At 39.0% G+C, this 17,766-nt stretch overlaps 3 protein-coding genes across 3 annotated transcripts; 1 reads left to right on the top strand and 2 right to left on the bottom strand.

The window, feature by feature from the left end:
- Positions 1-528: 528 nt before the first annotated feature.
- Positions 529-7,969, bottom strand: tatdn1 (TatD DNase domain containing 1). Its single transcript, XM_008306636.1, has 12 exons — positions 7,896-7,969; positions 6,407-6,472; positions 6,284-6,333; positions 5,311-5,374; positions 4,996-5,139; positions 4,407-4,449; positions 3,953-4,038; positions 3,830-3,870; positions 3,204-3,280; positions 2,069-2,139; positions 919-1,045; positions 529-802 (listed from the first exon to the last, which is right to left on the bottom strand). Exons 1-12 carry the CDS (start codon positions 7,966-7,968, stop codon positions 700-702), a joined length of 945 nt encoding a protein of 314 aa, XP_008304858.1. The 5' UTR covers position 7,969; the 3' UTR covers positions 529-699.
- A 236-nt stretch (positions 7,970-8,205) lies between these two features.
- On the top strand, positions 8,206-11,205 carry LOC103376256 (NADH dehydrogenase [ubiquinone] 1 beta subcomplex subunit 9-like). The gene is made up of 4 exons (XM_008306635.1): positions 8,206-8,340; positions 9,280-9,472; positions 10,139-10,252; positions 10,858-11,205. The coding sequence occupies exons 1-4, from the start codon at positions 8,255-8,257 to the stop codon at positions 10,987-10,989; spliced, it is 525 nt and encodes a 174-aa protein (XP_008304857.1). The 5' UTR covers positions 8,206-8,254; the 3' UTR covers positions 10,990-11,205.
- Positions 11,206-12,353: 1,148 nt separating this feature from the next.
- LOC103376259 (fibrinogen-like protein 1) lies at positions 12,354-16,884 on the bottom strand (the record flags this gene model as incomplete). Its single annotated transcript, XM_008306637.1, has 4 exons — positions 12,354-12,500; positions 13,982-14,177; positions 14,371-14,587; positions 16,750-16,884. Coding segments are annotated over 4 exons (695 nt in total), but the record flags the coding sequence as incomplete, so codon positions are not given.
- Between the last annotated feature and the right edge of the window lie 882 nt (positions 16,885-17,766).

The raw sequence follows: 17,766 nt of genomic DNA, 5'->3' as shown, positions 1-17,766 counted from the left end.
CAGGTCTCTTTGGAGGGACTACATATGTCATCTGGCTTCGTAAAGCCTCAGGATCCCCATGAGGAACTGGAAACATCACCGGAGAAAGAAATGTCTTGAATGACCTGCTTAGACAGCTGCCACCGTGACTCGACTCAGCATAAGTGGAAGAAAATGGACAGATAAACAAAAAAGTCAAACTCAAATTTGAGGAATTATGGGAAACAAACAGTGTCTTCTAATAAACTCCAATATTTATGCTCTATCAAGTTATGCTAAAGATCTCATTAGCAAGTCTTGCCACTAAACTCTGGGTGGTTGACCTGGACTCTAAAGCGCTGTATCCGCAATTTCAATGGTCACCTGGACATAAAAACGGCACCAGAATCGCCCGTTAAATCTGATAAACACTGCTTAAACAATATTTTTTTTACATAACTTAAGTGTCTTAACAGTAGTCAACAGTCCAAAGAACTTAAGGAATGTGATTTGCATGAATATAAATTACAGAAAATGCTTCATATTAAAAAAAACCAAAACATGAAGATGTTTTCTATTATTATTATTTATTTATTTCAGAATAAGACAGATTGGAAGTAGTTTGACTTTTCAAAATTAAAAAGTTTCACCCATGAACCTATCATTCCAACAGTCATACACACAAACAGACACATTTACATTTAAGTACACTAAGGGTATATCGGTCAGTCTCATCTGTTATCAGCTCGAGCTGAAGAAGACTTTGATGGTGTTGTTGTAGATTGTGTTGGCCAGTTCCAGTGCATCCTCTTCCCTCGCAGCTGCCATCACCTCCAGAACTTGTCTGGAAGAGATAAAGAGTAAAATGCTTACCTTAGGTTTTTTAATTTAAGTGCTTGGTGCATTTTAAATCATGTGTGCACAGCTTTTACTCTCTTGCTTGTCCATAAAGTTACTCACATGATGTGACAGGGCTCATTCCTGTCCTTCAGACAGTGTCCTGCCTCCCATTTCTTCTTTGTGGGAAATGTAGTTTTAACATGTTTGGAGCCTGCATGAGTGTTCTTCACGCCACACCACGGAGCATCTGGAAAGAACGCAAAGGTATTAAGCCTTTGACAACCAAAACCCGCCGGTGGGTTCCAAAGGCATGTTAGCTTTAAAAAAAAATGCCAAAATGACCCCATGTATCAGTCAGTAGCTGTAAAAACAAAAAGAATCGTTATATTTTTCCAGTGCTATGTGAACATACAGTGTGTGACTAATGGTTCGGTCAAGTAAGATCCCCAAGTTTATTTTTTCAAAATCACTATGTCTTATTGAAAAAAAAATAATTAAAAAATCAAATAAAATTAAAAAAAAACTCCGCACCTCGGTGTGCAACTAAGAAGACACATGTGACTCAACTCTGCCAGGTGGTCACATGACAAAAATTCTGAGAGTTTTCAGGTGAACTGCAAGCAGTGTATTCACAGAGCGTAGAGGAAATGGCAGAGAGGAAAATAAAACAAACAGGATTGATAAAATAAATGCAGCATGGCTCAAAAACAGTACACAGAGGAGCAAGTGGTGAGAAGATACTTCAGCGAAATATTTTTCCAGAGATGAAATGTGACGTGTGAAAAACACCAAGTTTACACAGGATGTACAAATGTAACTAGTTGTAAATATCTACAGCATGTGGAGCCTGCATTTTTTTTCTAGTTTTGGTAAGACCTGTGAGAGGTTGGAAAAATATGTAAAAGTTGATTTCAGTTTTTTTTTTTGTCAGTTGTGTGATATAAATCAAGAAACTCAAGTTAGTTTTGTTGATTTATGGCATTGCAACTGGGTCACTGTCAGCCATGGTCGTGTTGTTTTTCATAAAGGTGCAGGACTTTATAGAGAGTAAAAATGTGACAGGAAAAAAAAATGTCCAGAAAACACTTGAGGCTCAATGAAGTCACAATGATGCTTCACAACGGTGATCAAGCTTCAGCGATGGAACAAAAACAAATCTGACATTAAAAAACAATAATTTCCGAGCACTTTCACAGGAACACCATAAAACTGTTATTAAATCTCAGAGCCACATTTACTTAAATATGTTACAATAGTGTCTGTAACGCACCTGTTTCGATCATGAGCCTCTCAGTGGGGATAGACTTCATCGCTTCAATATTGGCTTCTGTTTTCAAGGAACTGAAAAGTTGCAGTATTGTTAACAGATATCGTCAAAGATGGCCGCACAGATGTTCAAAAGTGAATAAGCTGCGACTGTAAAATATGAAGAGATTTGTACTTTGATGCAGTATCTGCCATTAATCCAGCTCAGAGAGAATGGCAGTGTCATAGATGCACTCACACCAGAATCAATAGATTGCAGCTATTTTTATTGTGTCAGACATATGAAGTTGTTTATTAGAAAGTGATACCAGATGCACACGTTTCTTTTTTCTTTTGGCTAAACTGACTGAATCCAAGTGCTTTAGTACAGTCGTCATTTCTTGCATCTGTGAAACAATTCTAAATTAATTCAAAAGGTTCAAGCCAATAATTTGTTGTGACTTGATTATCTGTTCAAAAAAGATCAAACTGATCTAATAGACACAAGTAGCAAGAAACATTTAGACCTGACATGGAAATAAGCCTGGATGTGATTCAGGCTACATCTTTGGGTTCAGAAAAGGGATAACCTGATCAACTTTTTGTGCTCCTGATCCAATCAAAGTCTGTTTAATATTTAGTGTCTGCCGATACTCAATACCACTTCTTAGACAATACACACTTTGAGTACTGTAGACTTGCTGTAGTGTCTATAGTATCAGTTTAACACCGTAGTGACCGGAGGAGGCAGGTAGTTTCATGTTGGCAAGCAGAGTTCAGATTGGAGGTTTGGCTAGTTAAGGGGCACCACGACAAAGTGTTCTGTGAGATTAAATGACACAGGGCTGGCGCACATGTTGTATCAAGCTATGATCAATAAGGATAGCATTCCCATTTCCAAGTAACATGTGTAATAACCACCTTTTCAGCCTGTGGCTTGAAACTGCCATGACAGCACAGGAAAACTGTCCAGTGCACTCAGTTAGTCCGAAGAATTAATCAATTACCGACTGAAAATTCTGCATTTATTAAGAACATTTTTCAGCTAACGTAAACAAAGGCTTAGGTTCATGCTCATACTGATTAGTTAGTAATTGTTTAATCGAGACATCCCTACTTCAGTGGTAAAAACCTCACATCTACTTTTAAAATCATCTCACCATCCATTTATTCCAATGTAGAGGTCCATCTCAATGAGAGCAGCAGCGTCTTCAGGCGTTCCGTCAAAAGAGTGCACCTGAGAGAAAGAAATTAAAGGTACTCAGCTGCATTCCGATCTGATTTCTGCTCTCCATTTTTAGGGTATTTATAGCTGCTTTAATCCATCTACTGACTGGTCTTTCAAAGGTTAAAGCAGTGTTGTACAAAAGACTATTTAATAATTGAAGATCAGGCTTTTAGATTCATGATGGTATATTTAGTTAAGTCTTCTGAACCCCAGTCAGTTTTGAGGCAATTTTTGCTCCTGTCACATGTTTCCTCACTATTGGCTCTTTTTTCATTGCATTATAAAGTCTTGAACCTCATAGAAACAGCACCTTCGTGGCTAAAAGTAAAGAAAAATGTCTGTCACCAAGGTGCTGTTGATAGTGTCCATGCATCAAACAGTTTCTGAACAATTCGATGAACCCTTGCATGCTTTCGAAATGGAGCTTACTCTTGCTTTTTCTATAATCCAGCAATATGTAGGTTTTGAATAATGTTGCACTTTAATTCTTTTTTTTAATACAAAATGGTAAAGCATGTTCTATCACAAAGGCAATTCTAAATAAACAAATGTGCTCACCACTCCACCAACACATCGGTCTCGGTTTCTCTTCATGATGTCTGTCAAAACACAGAAACAGTAAAATACGTTAAAAAAAATATCCCTTACACAGCAGACCAAGTCTTTGTTGCACAAACTTACCGATGAACTCCTGATGAGAGTTTCTGCAGTGGAGGAACATGGGCAGCTTGGTCTCCTCCGCCAGGTCAAACTGCTTCTCAAAGTATCTGCAACAAACCAGACAGAAACAAAGCGAGGGAGAGAAAAGAGAATTAAAAATCCAAATGGGTGGTTGGGATCTATGATAAAGGGAGGAGGAATTATAGCCTAAAAAATGGCATTAAAAATCCTAATCCAGGCATTCAGGGTGGATTTAAAAATTAAAAGGCCTTTATTTCAGTAAAAAAACACACCAACTTGTGTTGGCTTGTACCTTTGTCAGGTTGGTAAGTATCTATTTGTTACCAGGTGTTGGCTAACAGAACTTAAAGGGTGAGTCAGTGTTATGTTCACAACTTGTTTCAGTGCCCTCAAGGAGAAAAAAAAAAATCAGTTACTGCAGGTTAGAATACTCAAAAGAGACACATGAACTTACTTGAGCTGAGTCTCTTTTGGGCAAAATTCCAACCTGTCAAAATCTGGAACAAGAAGAAAAGACATCAAATGATCAGCAACTCACTAAACATAGAATGTATAAACCTAAGTCAGGAAACATTCTCAGTGTTAGGAGTTTAACCCCCTGAGCCCAATGATCCACCAGCAGGTTTGAAAGGCATATTGTGTTCAAAGAAATCCCCAATCATCAGCAAATAGGAGCAAAGTATGAAAACAAATTTAAAAATGTAAGTTTATATAGTATAGTATGTACAGTCACTATTTTTTCCAGTACCGGTAACACCTGTGGGCACTTGATTTCATGTTTTGGAATTTTTTTTGTAAAATATATAATTTAAAGAAATTCAGCTTTGACTTGATTAATGATTTATGGCATTATAACTGTGTCATACTGCACAGTAGACATTTTTCTGTTCTCTCTACTTGTAGCCATGGCTGTACTTTTCCCAAAGCGGTGCAGTGAAAAATGAGCCCAGGAGCAAAAAGGCCTAGAAGCTGCTTGGAGTTCAGAAGACTGAAAAAGATTTTCTTTACACGTTGATCACTGCAGAACTGTTGTATCTACACACCTAATCCACACTCTCCGACGGCCACCACCTTCCCTCTGTGCGCTGCTGCCAGCTCCCTCAGCCCCGAGAAGTACTCAGTTTCTCCATTCTGCTCAAACTCACGGCAGCGGGTGGGATGGCAGCCGACCGTGCAGTAGAACTCATCTGGAATAAAGGAAGGCACCCTTTCTATATTTATAAATGTACAAAACACAACACTGGGGAAAGCTTTAGGGATGTTTGGCTGCTTAGAAATAAACAAACAGAACAATGCAAAATAGCATCACACATATATAACTCTTCATGCCAATCAGCTACACATGTTGTAGTCATCACCTCTGGTCTCTGCTAGTTTCAGAGCTTCCTTGCTGTCTTCAAGGTTTCCTCCTGTGATCATGAACTGCAACAGAACCAACAGGAATCACATCAATTACACCAACCAGATTTAAAATGACTTTTTTCAGGTAACAAAAACAGAGTCTACAGCCATAGTACAAGTAGATCTACGAGGCTAAACAGTTTGCTAACAGTTAACATCAGCATGCTAACATGCTCACAGAGACAAAGCTAACATACTGACATTTAGCAGGTATAATGTCTATGATGAGGATTAGCACAGAAACATTTGCTGGTTAGCTACACACATAACGTACAGCTGAGGCTGATGGAATGGTATTACTTCTGCATTGTGGTATTCAGTCATAAAACTGATCACAATTAAAACTTTGATCTGATGATGGCAATAAATTTTCAAGTAAGAGGATCACTAAAGTTGTTACAGTTCACTGCAAGGGGAACATGAGTGTCTGACCTGAAAAAAAAAAATTAATCTGTTCAGTGGCTGTCAGGAATTTATGAAGGATTTAACCTCTCAGGATGATGGAAGAAAAACACCTGTCAGAACAAACTGAAATTTAAAAAGCCTAATCGCGGCAGCTCAAATAATCAATTAGTCATAGGCCTAAGTAGTTTATTGATTGGCTGATAGTATTGGCCAAAAATGGCCTATCACGGGTATATTGGTATCAGCACATATGTTGCCTGATAACAATTTTTTCTTTGTTTTGCACAGTTAGTCCAGTAGAGCGTCTCCAATTCCAGCGTTTACAACAGTCTTAACACTGTGGGCAGCACATGTAGCAGAGCAAGTATCATAACTGGGCAAGAGCGGTTCAGGGAAAAACAGCATCTTCACAGTAGACTGCTGACTAGTTTGTAAAAACAATGCCTCAGTCAGCACGCACCAACAGGCAAACATCACTGCCACAATACATTCATTTACATCAAAGTGACAAACACATAGCATTACCTTTTCGACTCCGACCTGTAGAGCTCTGTCGATGATCTGGCTGAAGTCATCTGTCAGGAAAACACAGGACTCAGATGAGCTTCATCTCAACAATTCACAAGTCTAAATAACAGAGATGCTCACCGTCATGTTTCTGCTTCCCTCTGTAGAGACCTCTGAACATGGGATCTGTCAGGTTCACACCAATATCTGGCCGTACAAAGGTGGGAATTTATCAGTACTGCAATATGTCACCAAGAGACAGAAGTTGTATCTCTTGTGATACAATATTGTGGTATTAGTACAGTAGTAAATAAAGTGGTATATGAAGATGGTACAATACATTCTGTGGTGATTGATTCTGTAGATACAATGTCAATACACTTAGAAAATCATATTGTCTACCTTGATTTCTGTATGTAAATTCAAAAAATGTGTATACAGAATCACGAAATTATTCATATATTCAAAAACCCAATTTGGATGATCATAGTAACTGATTATCTCCTTCAGGTTAAAAGAGCAGTTCAGATGTGTCCAATGCTTTTGGGATATTTCACAATCAAAGAATATATTATTTCTGTATTACTTCTTGAACACGTGGAAGATATATCAGTTTGCTGAATGTGCTTTTTGTAAATTTTCAAGCCGTAGTTATTAAGCCTTGTTTGAAACGAAATCCATAAGGTGAAAAGGAGACCCTTCTACAGTTCATGTTCTACATCTTCAGAAACACTCTCAGTTAAATTCTTTCTTCGGAAAGTTCAGCAAATATACCTATTATTACAAGATATATGTTATTATAATTTCATCCAGCACCATTTTCTATTACTTTCAACTAAAATTTAAACAGTCTTTCACAACTTTAAAGATGAATCAAACTGGAAGAGCATGACTTATAGAATTAAATCCTCAGAAGGGAAACTGTGCACACATAAATCGATCATGTCAAATCAAGTCACTATTACTTATATAGCTCTTTGAAACTATAAGCACGGAACTTAAGTGTTTTCCAGTAGAGTGATAAGACTGGTATCACAAATGTACCTCACAAGTTGAAAGATGAAGGTTAAGACTTAACAATGTGATTTATAATGTGAATTTACTTGGTTACATTAAGGTTAAATAAATTAAAATGCATGAAGTATAAATTTACCTGATTAAAATAAATTGTAAGGTTAGACCCCTGCAATATTATGAATCATGGACATTAGCTGACAATTTTAAATATTAAAGGTATACATGGAAAACCTCAAGAAGTCCAAAGACTCCCTATGACAGCATATTGAGAGGCTTGAGAATATGATTTATATGTCTTTGAAGCAAGTTAAGAAGGAAAAATGACTTGTCTCTGATGTTGCACTGGTGTCAGAGAAACGTTTTGTGATCCCTCTATAGCTGTAGTGTAGTACAATTTGTGTTTAGGAGTGGTGACCTGCTGTAATGCTTCCCTGCACAGCTGCAAACCTCTGGGAATGCTGTGTTGTCATTTTCAACTGGGCTAACTCATTAGCTCCCACGCTAACGAAACATGCAGACTGATCTGTTTACAAGACACAACAGCCAACAGTAACAGTTCATGTCCTCTACTTTCTTGCTATCTTTATGTAGCTATAAAATCCAGGTATCTTACCAATGAATCTGTGCTGTGCCATGGTGTTAATGTTTCTAAAAAGAACCACACATGCGGCTCTCGCCAATACCATAATGTTACAATACCGTAATGATTATAGCAGATGGGAACCACGTTACTGAAATAGCTTTGTTGTGGCTACGCCTTTCATTTTACCAAATATTATAGACAAATCAAAGCGAATTTGATTGTAGCTAATTATTTCAACACTTTTAATAATTGCAAACATGTTTTGACTGGAAAGTTATAAAATATATTTGCGCGTTGTGTTAGCATTTACGGTACATGACGTCCCAACGCCACAAAAGTCCCAGAATCCTCCGCGCCGCTGGACGGGAAGGTGACAGGAGACGGCGAAAATGGCAGCCTATCTCACTCACCAGCAGAAAGTGCTGCGGTTGTACAAGAGATCACTGAGACACCTCGAGTCCTGGTGCATTTTTAGGTAAGAATACTTTTGTTTGTTTAAGCGCGGGGCGGAATAGTTGAAATGTATTGGTTGTCGCTATTGAAGTGCAGTTTGTTCGCTGTGCTGCTGTGCTAAGAGCTAAGCTAACTGCTAGCCGCTGCTAGCCAGGTCACTCATTCCACACAGTCCCATTGCAAGGTTGTTATCAGTGTTTTGTTCATGTACCAGCCATTCAAGCAGGAATATAACCTTTGTTTTGTTAAATTATGATAATTTAATTTAAGTGTCATTTTGGCCAGAAGTTAGCCATATTGCAAATATTGACATGGCTCCAGCTAACGTCTAAATCAGCGAATAAGCTACATATTAAACTTGACTCTCTCACAGGAACATAAACATAAAACGTAGCTACACACATTTTTCAACATCAAAAAAATGACAAGGTAGCGGTAGCGGTCATATCCTCACTGCTGAACCCCCCCTTTAAATTCAATATCCCAAATGGTGAAAATCTGTTTTGAAAACATAACAATGCACAGCAAAGTTGTTAAGAGTATGAGCTTGCTTACTACTACCGATTTCTGATCATTTATACACTGAACTATTAACTGATAGAAACTACATGTAGAGCTATTAAATTAATTACCATCTGTTTATTTAAAAAAAAAAAAAAAAGACTAAGTTCTCCGATTCCAGGTTTGCAAATGTGAATATTGTTCCTCTATGACAGTAAACTAAAAATTGACATGTTTCAACATTCTCTTTTATTTTATAGAACAAACGACTAACCTATTAGTCAGAAAAAAGATTCCCAGATTATTCAACGATGAGCATAATCATTTGTTGTGGCTCTAACTACATGTGATGTTGTTGTCTGTGTGAGATTTTCATGGTTGTACTGTATTTGCAGTTACAGGAGATGTATTGTCCATCTGATTTAAAAATTGCAACTGTTGTGGTGTTTTCCATTTATAGAGAAAGATACCGCTTCTATGCCTGCTTAATGCGGGCTCGCTTTGAGGAACACAAGAATGAGAAGGACATGGTGAAGGCCACCATGTTGCTGAAGCTGGGTGAAGAAGAGTTCTGGGATGACCAGCATTCCCAGCCCTACATCTTCCCTGACTCTCCTGGAGGGACTTCCTATGAGAGATATGATTGCTACAAGGTGAGGCCATAAAATCATGTATCCGTAGATGTAATTTTCTTGTGGTTAGTTTTTTTATTATTATTATTACGAAAAAAGCTTTGCACAATTCAAAACAACATTTTAAAAAAAAAAATTTAAAAAAAGATTTTCTCTGTAGCAAAAAAAAAAGAAAAGATTTTGAATGTGGCTTTGCAATGCTACAATAAAGTAGCTTCACTCTGCCTAAATACGCTTAAATAGAATTATTTTTCTTTTTTTAAATTTTCTGTCACACATACATCCCAGGGATATTTTGGTCATCATGTCACGTTTTTCCTCACTGTGAACTCATATTTTACTGCAATATAAATTCCTGCACCTCAATGGAAATAGCATGACTAGAAGTAGAGGGGACTAAAAAATGTCTTTTCTGTAATTTGACACAGTTATGACATAAATGAATACAGAAAAAGCAAAAATGGAATTTCTTTGATTACCTAATTTCCACAAATTGAAAAAAACTCGAGTCAACATGTACAACATTTTTCATAGTGGCCACTGATGTTACCAGTACTGAGAAGAGAAAAATGGTGGCTCCACATACTACAGTTTATTTACTATTTGACTCTGAGGACATATCACAAATAGTAGCTGAAGGACTGTTGTCAAAAAGTTTATGTTCTGAGCTCTGCTTTGTTCCTGTAGGCCGACGAATGGGTGCTGGATACCTGGCACCCCTCAGAAAAGGCCATGTACCCTGACTACTTCTCCAAGAGGGAGCAGTGGAAGAAACTGAGAATGGAGAGCTGGGATAAAGAGGTGGGCAGCACTGCATACTGCAACAATGTTTCACATACCACCACAACATGCGTCCTTTTCTATGATCTTTCTTTTACAATGGAACAGTTGGTACCAGTTAAATCCATCAGGTGGCGCCAGAGTTTAGTTGTTGAACTGTGAACCTGTCTGGTTATGCCAGACAAATATGCACCCCATGTCAAAAGCCATATCTTACTTTAAACACTTTAGATCTCTGGATCCCGGTCGGCACTTAAAACACTCTTAACGGTTTGTATGTACATACAAATGTATTACTTGTTGTGCAGTAGTTAAGTACATAGAACGCTCAGATGCCGCTTATATATGGTTAAAATTTCATATAGAATAGCGTGTCGAAAAATTGAAAATCCAACGCCTCTTTCTGTTTTTACTCTCTTGCTGATAAATGGTGCCATTTTGGTGATTTTATGTAGATAGCCGGCCTTTCAAATGCTGGTTTTGGGGTTCAGAGGGTTAAAACTAATGGTAAATAAGTTGAAAGTCTTGAAGAATGACATGAAGAGGCACAGACACTCCCTAACTTTTCTGCAATTATACTGTTTTGGGATTGAAGTCAATCTTTGTCCCCTTCTTTGTGCTTCCAGGTCGCCCAGCTGGAGGCTGAGACTCCACCTGATGGCCCCAAGACCGAAGACCTTCCTCCTGCCCGCAAGGAGGGCGACCTCCCCCCTCTGTGGTGGAAGTTCGTCACCCGCGCCAGGGAGCGCCCCGTATAAACACCTGTCCTTTCCTGGGGTTTGGTGATTCCCAGAGCCTGAGGGTAAACTGTCTCGACCACAGCAGCAGTATGACCTCTGTCCTCTTATTACCCCCTGTCTGTGCAGCCTGGATTCACATTGACTCTTCAGATTTAGTTGAGTGACTTTGAGAAGTCATGTATATGTACCACTTACTTCCTGTAAGTGTTCTAATAAATACATGTGTGATAAAAACTGTGTGTTTGTAGTTAAATACGTGAAACCCGTATTACTGCTAAAGACATCTGATTTTATCTACAAAACTATGAATATACTGATAAGGCACAACAACAAAAGTTAAACAACTGACTGAGTTTTACCTCAACTGTGCAGGATGTACAGTACGTCCTGTTAGTTTGAGGCAGTAACAGTGTTTATACTTAGAGCACCATGTAGTGTTTAGTTAAACCAACACCTGCAGAAAAAAAATAGTACAAATTGATCCGCTCTCGTTGAAATCCTCACCTTTCATTGGTGGACTACCTGCATTGGTGGTAGTAAAAGAATACTTACTGAATTCCCTCTAATGTTGTGTCTGTCCATTAAACCAAAGCTGTAACCAGAAGCTGCATTAACAAATGAAATTGGGGGAAAACCTCATTAAAGCTCACTCATTAAGACATATCATTTATTTATTATTCCAAGGTGTAAAAATAACAACTTAAGGGCATAGTAGGTTGCTGGATATTGTCTGTGACATGAGGTATTATTCAGGTATTGGACTTTTTGACCGCTTTAAATGCGTATTTGCTCTTAAATTTCCTCAACCCAACCATGTGTGGTTCTTTCAGTGCTTTCTGGCTATCCTTCCCTGTCTGTCAAAGTCCTGTACTTCTATAAAACGACTAATAACACAATGTAGAAATACACATTACAAGTAAAAGTCCAGCATATGAAAAATCCTTCTTCAGTAAAAGTACATAGCAGCAAAATACAGTTGAAGTATTTAAGGAAGAGTCCTAAGTTGATACCTGCAACTTTAGAGTAACTAAAACTGTTAGGTAAAGTACAATAGACAGCAGCATTAAATGGAAATACTCATGTACATGCACCTTAAAATTGTACTTAAGTCCAGTACTTGATTAAATCTGCTTAGTTACTCACATCCACTGCCTGCTAAGAACACAAATATCTATAAATGGGTCAAAATTATATAATTGATATTTTAAAAATGCTTTGTAATTTCTTAGAACAGCTGGTCACTGCAGTTTTTCAGAAGAGTTACTCATACAGGAGGAAACGATGCATTTGTGGGGGACTATTTGCAGCAGCGGAGCAATACAAACTCGTTGCTGTAGTAAGTACTTCTGGCAGCCTTTAGAGTCTTTGACAAGGCTCCATCACTATGGCGACAGGCGTGGTCTGAAGTTGCGTGGTCGTATCATCATGGTCACCGCCTTCAGAGAGTAGAAGTCTGAATCCTTCCAAGAGAACCAAACGATGCCATCTGGCCCCAGCAGGTTCTGGGCCTTCAGAGAGTAGCGCCCCCCCTGGTGGAAACACACAATTTCAACATTAATACATGCGCAAGCAGTAACTACCGTGAGTCAGGTCACTTAGCATCACACTATCAACATCCACACTTGTGTTTTTGTTACTGCTGGTATGTGAGCATCTGGGTTTTCTCCATGGAATTTAAACTGAACCAAACGTCATATTCTGGGACAGTCAGCAGCTGGATGAACCAGCATTCATGTAGAGGATCATTACTGGTGGCCAGAAGAGGGTCTGCAGCTACCATCAGGAGAAGAAACAACAGTTCTCACAGTGGAAGCAGTTTCCCAAAACTGAATGAGACACTTCACGTCAGGAGCACCAGGACCATGCTGGTTCTTCAACATTCATGTGGTTGTGCGCCATGAATTAATCTTTCAGGATCAGACTGTCAGTGCAGGGTTCTACTGTAACGTTGGAGAGAACAACATCTGAACTGGGTATGTGAGCGCTCCAGTGTGCTGTATGCAGTGATTATGCGCAGGTCTTCTTGGCCACAACAACACCACTGTCACGCTTCACCACTCAATAGATCTAGCTCCTTGTGACGGCTTCCTCCTCCCCAAAATTACATTTAAGTTTCAGGGGTATCTGTTTGGACACATTTAAGGAGATTCAGCGCTCATCACAGATGATGCTTAACAAGGCAATTCATGTTTTCTGCTTCTGTGTGACATAGATTTCGTCATCCACCCAAGTCTGCAACAGCCAGAATTTGTTACTGTGCGATGTGTACTGTACAACAAGCACAATGACAATAGGAACTCCTAATTTATACCAAAATCCTGAACTATGTTCGCACCTCAGGAATATTCACTGATATGGTGCTACAGCAGAATCTGTAAGCAGCTGTTGTTTTCCCGTGCGTTTTTTTTGTGTTTGATATAAGGGGGAATGCATCGACTGTAGTAGTATGAACACGTCTGGATGCTGAAAACATGATTGGGTCAGCATGAACAGAACTTACAGGAAGCATTGTAAGTGTTGCAGGAGCACTTAAAGGAGTGTTTTGCAGCACAAGGAGACTAGGTAACTAAGGGTTGGAGGGTAAGTTTAAATCATGTTTTAACTTTAATAGGCTGACTCTGAATTTACTAATCAACTGAGCCAGTCAGAGCTTTGGGAGAGTTGTGGGATTAAAGTTGGGGATTACTTTCATGAGCCATAGTCTAACAAACAGCACCAGGGAGGAGGTCCATGCAGCTGTACAGACTGCTCAACTGCTGAACAATTTGTTGTATTTCTTCCAGAAAAACTCGCCACTGACTGGTTAGAGCAAAAACATACTGACCCCCATCCCACGATGAACATAACCTAAGAGTGAATAATGATTTTGAATGAAATGACAAATTCATCTGATAATCCTCCCAACACATTCAAGTCCTATTTTACTGTATATTTTCATTCATGATCATCACCTAATGGACACATTCTTGTACATAACTCAGTCTTGTAGTGTATTCTCAGACAGTTCTACCTTGTAGTAGACGCCATTGAGGTTGGCGTAGAAACACTGGCGGAACCACCAGCCGGCATGGCTGATCTCGGCACAGATGTTGCCCGTGTCTGGAGTGCTGAAACCCTGCTGGTCGTGATACCAACCAAACGAATCCTCCACTGTCCCGCTGAAACCAGACACGTGGAGGCGGTAGTGGTTCTCCTCATCCTCTATCCTAAGGAGAAGAAATCACAATCACTGTTACAAACTGTAAAGTATTTCCATCCTAAACCGTGGGATTTCAAGCAGAGGTGGTCAAACGAAACACCTTGATAAAGCTACTCTTGACACTTGATTTGGATCCTTGACAAAAATGATGTGTATCGCCTCCTTTCCAGCCACCTCTGGGCTATTCCTGTGTGGTCTACCTGAAGGTGTGGTACAGGGCGTGTTTGTGGGTGTGGCCCCAGTCCTGCATGTCGATGCGGAGGCTGTAGGAGCCCTGGTTGGACAGCAGGTAGAGGTGTTGGTTGCCCAGCCAGTGTTCTCCTCGCAGCTCACCAAAACCCTCGTGGTACTCCGACCAACCGCGATTAAAACTCACAGAACCATCGTGCCGCCGCTGAAACATCGTCCAGCCCCCACCTGGAATACACACGTACACAAACAAAAATACAACCCCTGTCAAAAATTGTGGAATCACCAGTCTTAGAGGATGTTCATTCAGTTGTTTAATTTTGTAGGAAAAAAGCAGATCATGCCACAAAACTAAAGTCATTTAAAATAGCAACTTTCTGGCTTAAAGAAACACTAAACAAAATCAAGAAAAAATTGTGGTAGTCAGTAACAATTGCTTGTTTAGATCAAGCAGAGGGAAAAAATTATGGAATCACTCAATTCTGAGGAAAAAATTATGGAATCACCCTGTAAATTTCTATTTCCAAAACTAACACCTGCATCAGATTAAATCGGCTCATTAGTCTGCAGTGAAATAGGAGTGCTCACACCTTGGAGAGCTGTTGCACCAAGTGGATTGACATGAATCATGGCTCCAACACAAGAGATGTCAGTTGAAACAAAGGAGAGGATTATCAATCTTCTTAAAGAAGGTAAATCATCTCGGATTGTTGCAAAAGATGCTGGTTGTTCACAGTCAGCTGTGTCTAAAATCTGGACCAAGTACAAACAACATGGGAAGGTTGTAAAAGGCAAGCATACTGGTAGACCAAGGAAGACATCAAAGTGTCAAGACAGAAAACTTAAAGCAATATGTCTTGAAAACAGAAAATGCACAGCAAAACAAATGAGGAACAAATGGGCAGAAACTGGAGTCACCAAACTGTAAGAAACCACCTAAAGGAAATGGGATTTACATCCAGAAAAGCTAAACAAAAGCCATCAATAACACCTAAACAGAAAAAAATAAGGTTACAATGGGCTAAGGAATATCAATCATGGAGTGTGGATGACTGGATGAAAGTCATATTCAGTGATGAATCGCGAATCTGCATTGGGCAAGATGATGATGCTTTTGTTTAGTGCCGTTCCAATGATATTTATGAAGACAACTGCCTGAAGAAAACATGCAAATTTCCAGTCATTGATGATATGGGGCTGCATGTCAGGTGAAGGCACTGGGGAGATGACAGTTATTATATCTTCAATAAATGCACAAGCTTACACTGAAATTTTGGACACTTTTCTTATTCCATCAATTGAAAGGATGTTTGGGGGTGATGACATAATTTCACAAGATGATAATACATCTTGCCATAGAGCAAAAACTGTGAAAACTTTCCTTGAAGAAAGACACATAAGGTCAATGTCATGGCCTGCAAACAGTCCAGATCTCAATCCAATTGAAAATCTGTGGTGGAAATGGAAGAAAATGGTCCATGACAAGGCTCCAACCTGCAAAGCTGATCTGGCAACAGCAATCAGAGAAAGTTGGAGTCAGATTGATGAAAAGTATTGTTTGTCACTCATTAAGTCCATGCCTCAGAGACTGCAAGCTGTTATAAAAGCCAGAGGTGGTGCAACAGTACTAGTGGTATGTTGTAGTTTTTTGTTTGTTTGTTTTTCATGATTCCATAATTTTTTCCTCTGCTTCATCTAAAAAAAGCAATTGTTATTGACTACCACTTTTTTTTTCTTGATTTCTTTTAGTGTTTCTTAAAACCAGAAAGTTGCTTTAAATGACTTTAGTTTTGTGGCATGTCTATGATCTGCTTTTTCGTACAGAATTAAACAACTGAATGAACATCCTCCATGACTAGTGATTCCATAATTTTTGCCAGGGGTTGAAGGTCATGTTCAGACACAAAGTTTTAATTTAAGTCAACATGATTAACTTTTGTATTGCGACAATCAACTTCCATAGATATCTATGTAGATTCTGCTGTTGAAATCAGCTTGTTCAGCAATGATCTCCTGTTTCATGTAATTAATATTGTTCAGTTACTGAAATGGGAAAAGCCCAATAGTTGCTGAATGATGGCTTTGTTTAATTCAGTCTCAGTGAGCCAGTGAAGTGGGATGTACAATATAGGGAAAATATGAATTGTGATTTTTTTTTTGAGAAGATATTGCAATGTCACTTGTAATGTAATGTTTTAAGGTCAAACTTCACAACAAGAAAGACGGCATGAATGTGTAAAACCATGGACTCGGCAGTTTAAACCTTGGGCCAAATGTGCTGCATAACGGATATCCTAACATATAGTTTTGATTTGATAATTGCATAGTTTCAAATCGCAGTTTCAATTTAAAATCAATTAATTGTTCATGCAGAACACAGTGTGTCTTACCCTCGGTCTCCATGTCACAGTAGACAGGCAGGGTGCTGCCTGAAGACATTACAATGGTGTAAACCCCAGAACGACGAACGCCATTATAAAACAGAGACGCGCAGTCTGATGGACAGAAAGACAGGTACTTTCCATCTGAGGGAGACAGAAAGACAGATGGACAGAGAGTTTGTGAGAGGGAGAGAGAGAGAGACGGCTTTACACAGCATCACCAAACAGACTATCAACACAGTGACTCAACCTTCTGTTGGTCAGTCTTTAGCAAAACTACTCTCAGGTTCAAAATGTTCAGCCTAATCTGCAAAACTACTGCAAACAGCAGCGAACAGTTTTTGACATGCAAAGTTAAGACACTTAATTTTAAAAAAAAAAAGTAAAACAAATGTAGTTGCCAAAGAGAAAACACTGTTATGTATACAGGGAGTGCAGAAATATTAGGCAAGTTTTATTTTTGAGGATTCATTTTATTATTGAACAACAACCATGCTCTTAATTAACCCAAAACACTCATTAATATCAAAGCTGAATATTTTTGGAAGTTGGAGCAGGGCTTTTTCAGTTTTAGCTATTTTAGGAGGATATCTGTGTGTGCAGGTGATTATTACTGTGCATAATTATTAGGAAACTTAACAAAAACAAATATATACCCATTTCAATTACTTATTTTCACCAGGGAAACCAAGATAACAGCTCAACAATCACAAATATACATTTCTGACATTCAAAAACAAATCAGTGACCAATATAGCCACCTTTCTTTGCAAGGACACTCAAAAGCCTGCCATCCATGGATTCTGTCAGTGTTTTGATCTGTTCACGATCAACATTGCGTGCAGCAGCAACCACAGCCTCCCAGACACGGTTCAGAGAGGTGTACTGTTTTCCCTCCTTGTAAATCTGACATCTGATGAGGGACCACAGGTTCTCTATGGGGTTCAGATCAGGTGAACAAAGAGGCCATGTCATTAGTTTTTCTTCTTTTAGACCCTTTCTTGCCAGCCACGCTGTGGAGTACTT

This window comes from Stegastes partitus, unplaced genomic scaffold, assembly GCF_000690725.1.
Source record: "Stegastes partitus isolate 25-593 unplaced genomic scaffold, Stegastes_partitus-1.0.2 Scaffold3741, whole genome shotgun sequence".
Taxonomy (NCBI): domain Eukaryota; kingdom Metazoa; phylum Chordata; class Actinopteri; family Pomacentridae; genus Stegastes; species Stegastes partitus.
Note: the sequence above shows the minus strand (reverse complement) of the source record. Positions and strands in the feature narration are given on the sequence as shown.